This window comes from Dysidea avara, chromosome 1 (assembly GCF_963678975.1).
Source record: "Dysidea avara chromosome 1, odDysAvar1.4, whole genome shotgun sequence".
NCBI lineage: Eukaryota > Metazoa > Porifera > Demospongiae > Dictyoceratida > Dysideidae > Dysidea > Dysidea avara.
This window is the reverse complement of record NC_089272.1, coordinates 26,906,415-26,918,432: the sequence shown is the minus strand read 5'-3', so window position 1 is coordinate 26,918,432 and position 12,018 is coordinate 26,906,415. Positions and strand designations below refer to the sequence as shown.

The following is a 12,018-nucleotide window of genomic DNA, read 5'->3' as shown; positions in this document are numbered from 1 at the left end:
TGCTCTAGACTTCAATCTTCATTTCCATACATTTTGACACCCAACCACACCGTACTGCTCTCCTCTCCTATGTCAGTAGCCATGATACTATGATCTCTTACCTTATTTGAAAATTTGCAGACATTATGGGATGCTCTGAATGGCATTAAATTAATGCATCTCTGCATGATATTTATACTTGCTACGGATGCAAGTTACACATATTCAAAATTGTTAATCTTGAAACTACTGCTGGTGTGATTTGGATTAGTTTTCTGAAATCCAGTCACAACTTTTGTATTACTTAAGTAGTCAATACACACTATAATACTATTATTTTTCACGAAGTGTTAATATACTGTATAAATATATTTTCTTCATTGCAGGAGCAAATGCAATAATAAGCATTGTAGAAGAAGACATCTCACAAGAATCTGCTATATTGGAGTGCAGATTAGCCTGCTTCTCTATTACATTACGGTGTAAAATAATTAATACTACTGCACCAACTAGTAGCATTGGCAGTATTACTGGATCAGTGACAAGTTACAATTATCCAACCCAACTATTAATGTTCAGTAAACTCAAAAGTGGAACAACATACAATTACAGTGTTGTTGCTATTAATATGAGTAATATGGTGGAAGTTGGTGATCCAGTGTGTGGAACTTTCAAAACTCAGAATGGCAGTGATATTACAGGTATTATATTTAACAACACAATGGACATATGTACAAAAATGAAAGTATGCTCATTACATTATAAGTACTCAGCACAAATTTGAAAAATTTTAATTGTTGCCTACATAATACAAAAGAAGACTAGAGTGTATTTTTCATATTGCCTATACCTTTCAAAATTAAGTTGTTTATTTACTTCATATGTGAATGGACGCACGAAAATTGAGCATGTGAGCACTCTTCACCCTATCACATACGTACAGTACAACAGATATATAAATTTGTACAAAAAATTAAATATTGCCAATGAACCATTCTTTAAGTACCGATTAAGATACTAGTTAAAGCAATATACAGAAAATATAGCATGAGGGTGTGGTCAATAGTATGAGGCGAACCAAGCAATATTGTGGTCATCACATGTGTACAGTTATGGTTGTGTCATAAAGCATGCTTTATTGTTATACAAAGAAAACTAAAACAGACTTTTATGGAAATAAAGCACACTTTGGCACATTGTGGAAAATAAAACATTTTACCCTTTGAACTTAGATGGTATCATACATTAAAATGTTTAACATTAATGTTCTTTGGTTCATATTGGTATAATTGTTATTGACAGCTAGACTATGTGACTGGAGCATAGGTGGTGGAAATGAGGCCTCCACTTCATAAGTCAATTATCAGGGGTGGTTTTAGGAGGGTTTCTGGAAACCCATTGGCTTACTTCAGATCAGCTGTCCAGCCATTAGGCAACTAGCTATTATTATACTGATGCTTCCTTAACTTGCTAGCTACAACCAAACCATCCCATAGGGCATAACACGAATTACACTCACCAATATTCATCAGTCAACTAATACTATCACTTACTTACAGCAAAGGATCACACCCCAAGTGTTAAACTTATAACTAATGCCCATCATTTAATCATTATAGTTTGTGCTTTATTTATAGTAAACCTTACAAGACTACATGCAGAATTCAAATAAACAGGAGAGGTGGTGGTAGAAGTGATAACAAAGGACAAATGCCAAGATGAAGAAAGAAAGTGTTGATTAGCTCCGTAGATTAATACTCTCTAATAGAACAGTCACTTAGTAGTGAAATGTCTAATAGAGCATTCACTGATTAAAATGTTGCAAGATAATTTTTGCTAGCCTAGTGAGCTATTGCTAGCTAAATAAACTATCCATATAGTAGAAATTTGGTAGATAGGTTGACCTATCCATAATCTATTGGTCAGCTAGCACTACCTTTAGTAGCCTGGCTGCAATTTATTTTGTAGGTTCAGTGAGCAGATACAATGGGATTTAATTTAGTACTTAAAAACTAGCCTCCTTCCAATAAAAGTACTGATGGAAGTCATTTGCTGCCCTTGTAGCTATTACCTAGTTCTTTTAAGTTTCCTACAGGATTAATTGTTATAGAATATCAGTGGAAGTCATTGATCTTTTAACTGATTCTGTCAGACAGAACATGGTTTAATGGACTGCATACTTACCACACATAGCTAGATATAGAGTGTAAGTACTGTCTGTAAGTATTGTACCCTTTCTATAAGATTCTGGTAAAATTGATAAGCTACCATTGTATTTCTGCATTGCAGAAGTTCAAAAAGTGCTCAGAAAGTGATGGCATGAGATGATAGTAGTGAGGATCAGTAGAACAAAACTATAATGTGTATAGTAGTTTTGAACATCAAGTTTCATTAAATTTCAAACGTAATAAATTAAAACCTTGTTAGCGTCTGTGGGCGTGTACCCCCAGACCCCTGCATCTACCACCGGAAAACCCCTGTTAGAAATCCTAGATCAGCCCCTGATTATCATACCAAAAATTTGAGATACTCTAAAAAGTAGTCAGACTTCAATAGAAGAGTGATAACATTTATATCTCTCGTATTTTGGTATAGTTGTACTATTTAAAACAGAATGCATGATGTTATCCATTTTTACTTGCTGTTAGTGGCAGAGCTTTGAAAAACTGAGTATTGCATACGTACGCTTTGTTTTTATGCATTAGTCTCCTAAAGGTCACTTCCCTGCTAGTTGTTTAGGAATATGTGTGCTGCCCAAGTCTTATCCTGTGATATAGTGCTGTGTGATTAATCATTTCATGTATTACAATGTACCTTATACGAACACATAAGACTTAATGCACTGATGAGGATCATTAACCTTTGAGCTACATCTGGGGACACACAGTTTCATAATATACTGCAATTCATATTGCCTAACTGCCTAATGCTTTCATGTATTTAATTAAAGATACTGACAGAGCGATTGACATAAATGTATGGGCCAGGGGCCTGCCCCCCCACACACACACACTTTCAACAGTGGAGAGGCAGTCCCCCCTCACTTTTCCAATGCCCAGTTGCCAAAGTAAAGCAACTATTGTAATCATTAGCCAACTTACTTTGCCTTAATTTACTGGGATTTGTGCTAAAAGGTTTTGCAAGAATGGAGTATTGCATGAATCAGTGCTGGGATTGCACAGATCGATATACTCTAATAGAGCAGTCACCTAACTAATAGAACATTCAGTGGAATCATAAGTTGATCCTGCTATACAATGAATTTAATATGTCTTCATTAACGCATATATCTATATGTAATCAAGAGCATAGTCAATCTGAAATGCCTTCGATTACTGGTGTATCTAATTGTACAGCATCTTAATGATAGTCAATGCCATAATATTATAGAAATATCCTATTCAAGTAAACATCTACCACTGAAAATGCTCTCAGATTCAATCTTGAACCATTCAAATCTCAAATTTTCTGGTGGGAGCATGCCCCCAGACCACCCTAGTATTGACATGCTTTGCATGCTAGTGTGCTTTGCGCACTAAGATACAGTTAATGATTTTATAACTTACAGCCAACCCACATGACTTGTCCCCACTTTTGAGTACTGTTCTCCGCCCCTGGTATGAGCATAATAGATTGTTTGACTGACTGATGCACAGTTTTAAAATGTATCACATTGCTGGAATTTCTCTGTTTTGGTAGTGTGTAAAATATCAAGGAGGATTCTTAAACTCTAGTATATTGGGATACAGTACATCCTTAACATTGTGTAAGTATCATCATAAATTGTGACCAGATTTTACAGAACCGAACCAAATCACACATCAGGCAAAATCAAACTAACACCACCAGTGGATAGCTACACTATCATACTACAAGTTTTGACCCTCAGCACTACTCAAACTACACGAGGCTGGTTTTAATAGACGTCTTTTCTGGGTGGTGTGGAGTGCTCAAATGGCGGTTTCAGGCCTTGTGAAGGACCTGGCTTGGCAAGAATCAGTGGTTTACTGGTGGACAGCCTTATAATGTTGGCCAGACGTGTTCTCTGTAGATTTTGCTACGTATCAGCCACTAAGGAGCCAGCACAGCCCTGTAATCTCGTGTCTGGACTCCAATCGTGGTCTGCCTCCATTTTGAGGCCTATCTTTTGCCCTCCCCGCCACCCCCCAGCCTCCACCCCTTTGTGAGCACTCGTGATACTACTTCGCCCGTCCAACTGCTCAGATTTTCTATCTTATTTGGTGGGAAACTGTACAAGCAGCTACAAGTACTGGAAGTGGCTTGAAAGGTAGCAGATTGATGCATCTTCTGTGTAAATTTCATACGCGTGCTTGCTAGCCTTGGAGAGTTATGCTGGCTTCAATTCTTTAAAACCGTTTATCTCGAAACTTCTAATGTGCGATTTGGATCGTTTTTCCAAAATCCAGTCACAATTATATATGTGACTGGGTCTGGAAAAACTGGTCTTATCATCCATGACAGCAGATTTGATTTTTCACCAAGAACACAAAGCTACATTAACACAGGCTCTGCTTTTACCAAGTACGTTAATCATAATAATCATAATCATAGTAATAAGCTATCAAAGTTCATTATCAAAATCAGCTAGACTTGAGTGGTCTACTTTTGCTGGCTTCTTTTCCCAAGGACAGTGGCAATCGGTACGAGCAGTCTGGGGCCCTAACGAAGCCTGGGGATGGCTGTATGTGACTGTACAGCTCTGTGGTGCTGAATAAAGATCTGTGTTGTATAATGTACTTTCATTTTAGCCAGTTTTGAGTCCTGAATGGCCCATAGCTTGGCCTGATTCATCCCTATGCCTTCCGCTTTAATTTTTTAAAGCAGCCCTTTGACCCCTGCCTCCCACCCCTTTGGAGCTTGCCTGATACAGTCAACCTCGGTTTAAAACTACATATCTAAAATGACTGGAAGCTTAGCTATTGGCTACTTGACGTACAGTAAATTCTCTGGAAAGTAAGGAATTGTTGTAAAATGTGTTAAATTTTGGTACACAAAGCTTCATCCATTAGAAAGCTACAACACACTGAATACTTAAATCAGTATTTCTTGATACTTTTAAATAGGCAATAATTATACTGGTTTTCCCAGACTGGGTCACATATATAGTACAAACGAAACTACTTCTACATAGAGGAACTGATAACAGATAGTTTACAAGATTCCTACTTAGTATTAACTGATCACTTGGGTCTGGTTATATGGGTTTTTAGAAATAGGCCCTTATGAATACAGCTATAGTGGGGGAAAGCATTTGTAACCTGCAAGAATCTTGCGAAAAAACTTCAAGAACCTAAAATATGCTCAATGCTACAATACAAAATCTGAACTAAAACTGTTCATACATTTTCAGCCCAGATTGACATTATAATTAATGTAAGTTGCAATCACAGAATACAGATATTCATTTCCATTACAGAGACATGACATATTATGTGATGGATGTAGTTTGTTGCCACATGTCCAATTTTCACAGGCATGATCAAAACATGCCTGAAATACTGATGTATGTATATTAACATACACTTATGTACATAAACACAATCTATGCATACTTCATGCAATGCTCCATTTAGGTAGTAGTGAAGAGGAAGGCAGTGGTACAATAATTGGAATAGTGGTTGGAGGAGCTTTTGCAGTAATAATTATTCTGATTATCATTTGTGTGGTCTACTGCATTTGCATAAAGCAAAGTATGTACATTATTTATACTCCAGTAGCTGTTGTTGTACAATAAAGATGCACCAATTTTTTTTCAGAATAATAATGCATTAAATAGAAAAACGTAAGCAAAGAGGAAAATGCAGATGAATGATGTATTCAAGCATAGTGTGCTTGTGTTAAGGCAAAGAATTTCCAATAATATTCGTGCTTTCTTATCCCCAATTATTTTTAATATAATAATAGTAGTGTAATATGTAGAAGCATCTGAACTCTATATTTCACATCAAGGGAAAGAAAGAATGGTGCCAAATGTGTGACCGGATTTGCAAAAGGGGGTCTTCCACACATATCAAATTTACCAACTTTGATGATCCAGAAGCTAATGACTTGAAATTTGGCAAATAGTAACGTAGCTGAGAAAATTTCAGGGTTGTATGTTTCTTGAACATTAAGTTATGGCTTGCCAAGTTTATAGAATTGGATATGTGGAAGACCCCTTTTCACAAATCCGGTCACATAACAAACTAGATAACAAACCGTGTACCCCACTATGTAGCTGGGAAGCAAATTGTAGTATACAATCATTTATTTATTTATTCAGCTATTCAGTATCTTTATTTTTGATTGTAGCACAATGCATGCAAGATAAACAGACAAGTTAATAAGTTCCATTGTATTTGATAGGAAACCCACTGAAGGTATTTCTAGATGTGCTACCTACCTTTGTGCTACAGGGTAGAAGTGAAAAGAAACGGAACACAAAGAAGGACAAAAGTAATAAATAACATCCATTATGTGTGCATTGTAACTCCTACAACATACCATTAGGCATGTGTCAGTCCAAAGTGATGTCTATAAGCTATGTACATGTAACTGCAATTACATGGCATTTGCAGGAATCACTTAATCAGTCAATGAGGGGTGGGGGAGGATTGGCCTTCAATTTTCATCACTTATGCTATGAACGCATATTTGGTTAATTGTACTAAACAAATGCAATCTCTCGAATATTATATTATGAATTTTAGTACTACCACTTTCACTAACTTGCTTTTGTACATTTTATTCTTAGTGTACTATATACCGTAACTCAATCAGTAGAAAATTTAGTTGCATAAGTCAATTGAAAGAAATTTAGGTGACTATGGAACAACGGTGGTGGAGCAGTGAATGTACCAACTTGGCAATACATGTACATGTTCTGTATACAGTGGAGTTGGAAGTATAAAACAGACATACACGGCTTATTGCATGCCATTCTGGGAAGTGTGGGCACATGCCCCCAGTTCAATATCAAACTTTAGAAATCCTGAGATAGTTATAGTTTTTTTTTTGTGTGAATTTATTAAGTTGCTACCAACAGTTTTGAAAGAGTTGTACATGTGACTGTCTAATAGAGTGTGGTTGACTGCTCTATTAGAATACCTTGATCTTTTGTAATGAGTATTGCCTAGTAAAAGTGGGGGGGGGGAGGATTGGGTTTCTATTTTCAACACTTATGTAAAGCTTATTAATTTGGTTAATTTCCCCAACCAATGTAGACAATCTCTGGAAGCACAAATATTATAATCACTACCATTTTCACTAACTTGCTTTTGTACATTTTATATTATATGAGGTTGAGAGAACTATACAAATATCAGAAGGCCAGCTATATTCATATCAGTGATTTGCAACTATAGTGCTTTGAGTAGCTACAGCTGTATATATACGTATATATATATATAATATATATATGCATGCATGCCTGAACTTCAAATTTTAGCAAGTAATGTGTTCATACAAACTGTAATAGAACAAGTGGCATGTGTGAGCTACTTTTGCCGTTTAAAAATGTTACTTACGTTAACAACAATTGTTATATTTATTTTCCATATCTACAGCTCCCTTGATACTTGTAGAGTTTTGATATTCTATTAAAAATGTTTCATTGGTACTCTATATAGCATATTAATCAGTTATTATGTCTTTCCAATTATAATAGAAGCTGAAGACAGTACAGATGGTCCCAGAATACCACCTTCTGAAAATAAGTATGCAATGTATTACGGATAATTATACACATGTATAGATACAGTCTGTGGTAGCATTGGTGTATGGGTAAATTGCACTACATTTGGCCATTGGCAATGGCTTGTCATGGGTACATGTTTCATATTCTAAATTGTGTTTAATAATTGTGATTTCACACATTTACATTTGTCTGCATCCACTAAAAAAGACTTCATGTGATGAATAGGGCTGTTACGCACCCCATAAATTTAATTCCCCTGAAGGTAAGTTAATAAATGTTATCATTTCCATTTGTTGGAATGCTGCATATCTTTGACAACCATTATGTGGTGGTCCTCTCTAATAATGGTATTTGGATGATTTAGAGTGTGAATGGTTAAAGGATATTTGTGACTGAATCTATGAAAAGAGGTCTTATAGCCTTTCTGACTTCAACGAGTCATACAGTAACTCATCATGTGTTTAACCTAATGTCTTAAAATTACATCCATCCAGGAATAGTATTACTGTATGTTAGGAGTATAAACTGGCCAGATTTCAGGTTGGTATACCATACACACAAGTCAAGTTATGGATTGTCAAGTATTTGCAATTGGAAAGGCTGCATGTATTAAGATCCCTTTTGCAGATCCAGTCACATTTGTTGAATGAGAGGGCAAATACGAAACAAGCCATTAAGATGGGTGCAGACTTCTTGTGAATATGTGATATCAACAAGGTTGTCAAGAGTGATGTAAATACTATTACAATAAAATTGCAATAACAAATTTATTGAAATTGTCATCACTGTAGCAATTTCTTGGCCACCACCTTTGATATCACAGTAACAATTTTTGAAGGACACCCCTTTTCCCAGCTGCTTTTGAAAATACGTAGCTATAATATAGCCACTAGAATTAATTACTAATGACGTTCAGCATCTACTCTCTATTACTGGCAAAAACTACTGATAGACAGTAGACAATATGCGAACTGTAAATTGTTTAATAATCACATTATTCTTTAACACATCACAACAGTGACTGAATGTATTGTGGTCTATGGGGAAAATGCAAATTGCTTCATTGTGCCTACAGTAGACCAGCTAAGAATGATTCTTCGACAGCAACAAATTCCTTTAACTCAAAAGTAGTGTGTTGCAATTGAGAAGCCGCACCCATAGCTCTAGTGGTGAGTTAATGTCTGAGCCGCATTTACTGACTTTTGTATGGGATTCACGATAATCAGTCACTGTTAGACTCAGCACCGCACAAGTCTAATTAATCACATTTCTTTCCAATAATTTAGTATATCATCTATACAATCGAACCATAGTGAAAACAATAGAATTTTACTCTTACTACTGTAACAGTGGAACCTCTAAGTCAGTTATCTGAACTTTTGTTAAACCAAGCATTGAAACTGATTTTTCTATTGGAATAATAAAGCTTCCATTAGAGTAGCTACAAATAAAATGAAAGTTCATTACTCGCAAAAGTTTTAAATATAATTGTTTTAAGGTGACTTTTACATACATGCATAGACTTTCAGAGTTTTGGAGTTCTCAGTTATCTGATCACTAGGCGGTTCTAGGTTCGGATAACTGTATTTCACAGCACTACATATTAATTATTTCTGTATTTTAGAAGTCTTTGGATTCAATAATAATTTCAATTTTATTTAGATACTGTATTAACACAGTCATGTTGACTATACGCTTTATAGCTCTATTCCACCACACTAATAATTTTTAATAACTATATAATTAGTACTAGTAATAGCATGGGTAGCAGTGAAATTTGGGATAAATATCACGAGTGTTGTATTGGAAATGGGGATAAATTTCACGAGGCGAAGCCGAGTGAAATTTACCATTTCCAATACAACAAGAGTGGTATTTATCCCAAATTTCACTGCTACCCATGCTATTCCCAGTTAATACCATACTCGCTGCATATACGCATGCTGTGCATTAGCATTGCTATGTACGCAATTTGTCACTATGTACTAAACATGCGTCGACACTAATTGGCACTACATTGTTAACATAAATTCTAGCCAATGAAATTACAATTACAACTTTTTCACTGCTGTCAGTGAAATACGGGATAAATTTCACTGCTACTATTGAGACTTTTGTATGGGCAGTGAAACAGGTATGGTATTATAGTACTGTATTATATTTCATTGTGATATTATTATTATACTTCAGCTGGTGCCATGCAGGTTTGACATTGAAACATATAATAGCTAGTTGTTATTAGGCTTGAGCATAATAATTTTAATTATAGTTAAAATTGCTTACTGTACCTTCAGCACTGCCCAAATATACCCATTATTCCAACGTAGTATCTTTATTCCTATTAATAAAATTTTCATTTCTTTCTGCTTTCACTCAAGCATCATGATACTTAGTGAAATCTCCATGCAATAATGTACAAAAAGGCGCATTCATTAAAGGAAGATACGTAACTAGTAACTAAAAGAGCTGATATCTGATGTAGCCTAATGTATGTTTTCCAATCTTATGTTAATCCTTTATCATTGACTCTTGCAGTCTTGCTGCATTCTCAAGTAATTTGGCCACCTTTTGTTCTCTACACTGACTATTGAAACATTATTGGCCAAATAGATTTAAAAGGAATGCAGCAAGACTGCACATGATAAAGGAGCAATGTAAGATTGTAAAATATAGTTGGATTATCATTTATCCTTGGCTGCACCAGATATCAGCTCTTTTAGTCAGAAGTTACTTTTACTTTCATTTTTGTGCCCTTTTTTGTACAGCCAAGCTGTTTTTGCATGGGTAAATCATGTTTGTATGTATGTACTGTATGTCTGTGTACTCTACTTAGATCTCGTAAAAAATCCGGTGATAAGACTGATGGAGGACAACCTAATCATACAATGAAACAAACGTCTGCTCCTCCTACAAGAATGTACAGTACAAAATACCAGCCTGCTTCTTTCTATGACCCACAAAAGGGACAATCTTATAACATTCCCATGTTAAAGTCAATAAATGGGCGATACTCTGTTATGACTCAACCAGGCAATTTCATTAGACAGCAGTCTGCTCCTGCCACTGTCAGTAGCAGCACTCAAAGAAGCAGGGTGTTTGCAAGACAGGAATCAGAATTGTAACACTTACTAGGCATATATAATAGCATTTGTTGTATGGAAAGTGATATAGATACATTGTATGTGTACTGTTATAAATATTCATGAACATTTAGATGGAGTGTATACCCAAAAAGCACCTGTAGGTACATGACAGTGTACACATACAGTACATACATAGAGGACTACAGGGGTGTATATTATAACTGTTAATGCATAACTATCATAGTGATTTAAAATAATCATATGTTGCACTATTATAGACTTTAAAATGTATAATAGAGATCCATAATGGTATACCAAACTGTGTGAGAGAATCTCTACTTTAACCATGAAATTGTAATAATTATAACAAGTGGCTAATACAGAAGGTTATAGCAATTACTCCTGTACCTAATTGCTTTTAGATGAATGGACATGTCAGGCATAGTACAGTACAAAGGAGTGAATATCAAAAATCTGTACTATTTGATAACTGTGGAACCTGTGTGTAATATTCATACACATTATTTGTGAAGAGTTGGTATATCAAACATTAGGTGAAAAATCTAGATAACATATTCAACAACAATTCCAATGAAGCCTGTCCAAAATAGGACAGTATTGTGTATCAATTTAAAGAAAAACAGTAGGAATGTCTCCAAGTGAATTTGCTTGTAAGTTTATATTGATTCAGAAGTACCTATGAGGTATATGTGCATAGAATGTTCAAACTGTTGTAATGCAAACAAATATCACTACATTTTATAACCCATCAGAGTGTCAAGATGAAGTGTGCTATTCTTCAGACTGTCCTGTACCAATACATACTAGTGTGTCCAGTAACATTCAGGTTGGAGTGTGTTCAACATGTTCTCCAAATAAATTTGCATATTATCAGTTACAACACACTGGCTCACAGTGTCCTTAATTCCTCCTACATTACCTCATGCCAAGTAACTTGATTAGATACCAAGCTAGGTTTATTCATTTATTTATTACTATCTCATTAAGGACCTGCAAGAAGGCTAATGTGTCTGTGAAGCAGGGTGTCAGAAACCTGAATTTAGAAAATATTTAATGTACAAAATATCACACACACACACACACACACACACAGAGTGGAACTAACTTTTTTTCACTGGTAGTAATGTACAGCCATGACAATCCATTCATTATATGATTAGACTACCGTACAGTGGAAAATTTTGGCGAGACTAAACATTGATGTTTTTGATTGTAAGCAAGACTATTACAAATAAATGT

The 12,018-nt window shown here is 35.4% G+C and overlaps 1 protein-coding gene across 1 annotated transcript in view; it reads left to right on the top strand.

Moving 5' to 3' along the window:
- The window catches only part of LOC136249347 (uncharacterized), a 33,372-nt gene extending 22,368 nt beyond the window's left edge, over nucleotides 1-11,004 (top strand). The window contains exons 6-10 of the mRNA XM_066041308.1: nucleotides 366-680; nucleotides 5,574-5,690; nucleotides 6,346-6,435; nucleotides 7,646-7,694; nucleotides 10,509-11,004. Coding sequence (XP_065897380.1) covers nucleotides 366-680; nucleotides 5,574-5,690; nucleotides 6,346-6,435; nucleotides 7,646-7,694; nucleotides 10,509-10,797 — 860 coding nt within the window. The 3' untranslated portion in view covers nucleotides 10,798-11,004. The remainder of the gene's footprint in view (nucleotides 1-365; nucleotides 681-5,573; nucleotides 5,691-6,345; nucleotides 6,436-7,645; nucleotides 7,695-10,508) is intronic.
- The last annotated feature ends 1,014 nt before the right edge of the window (nucleotides 11,005-12,018 follow it).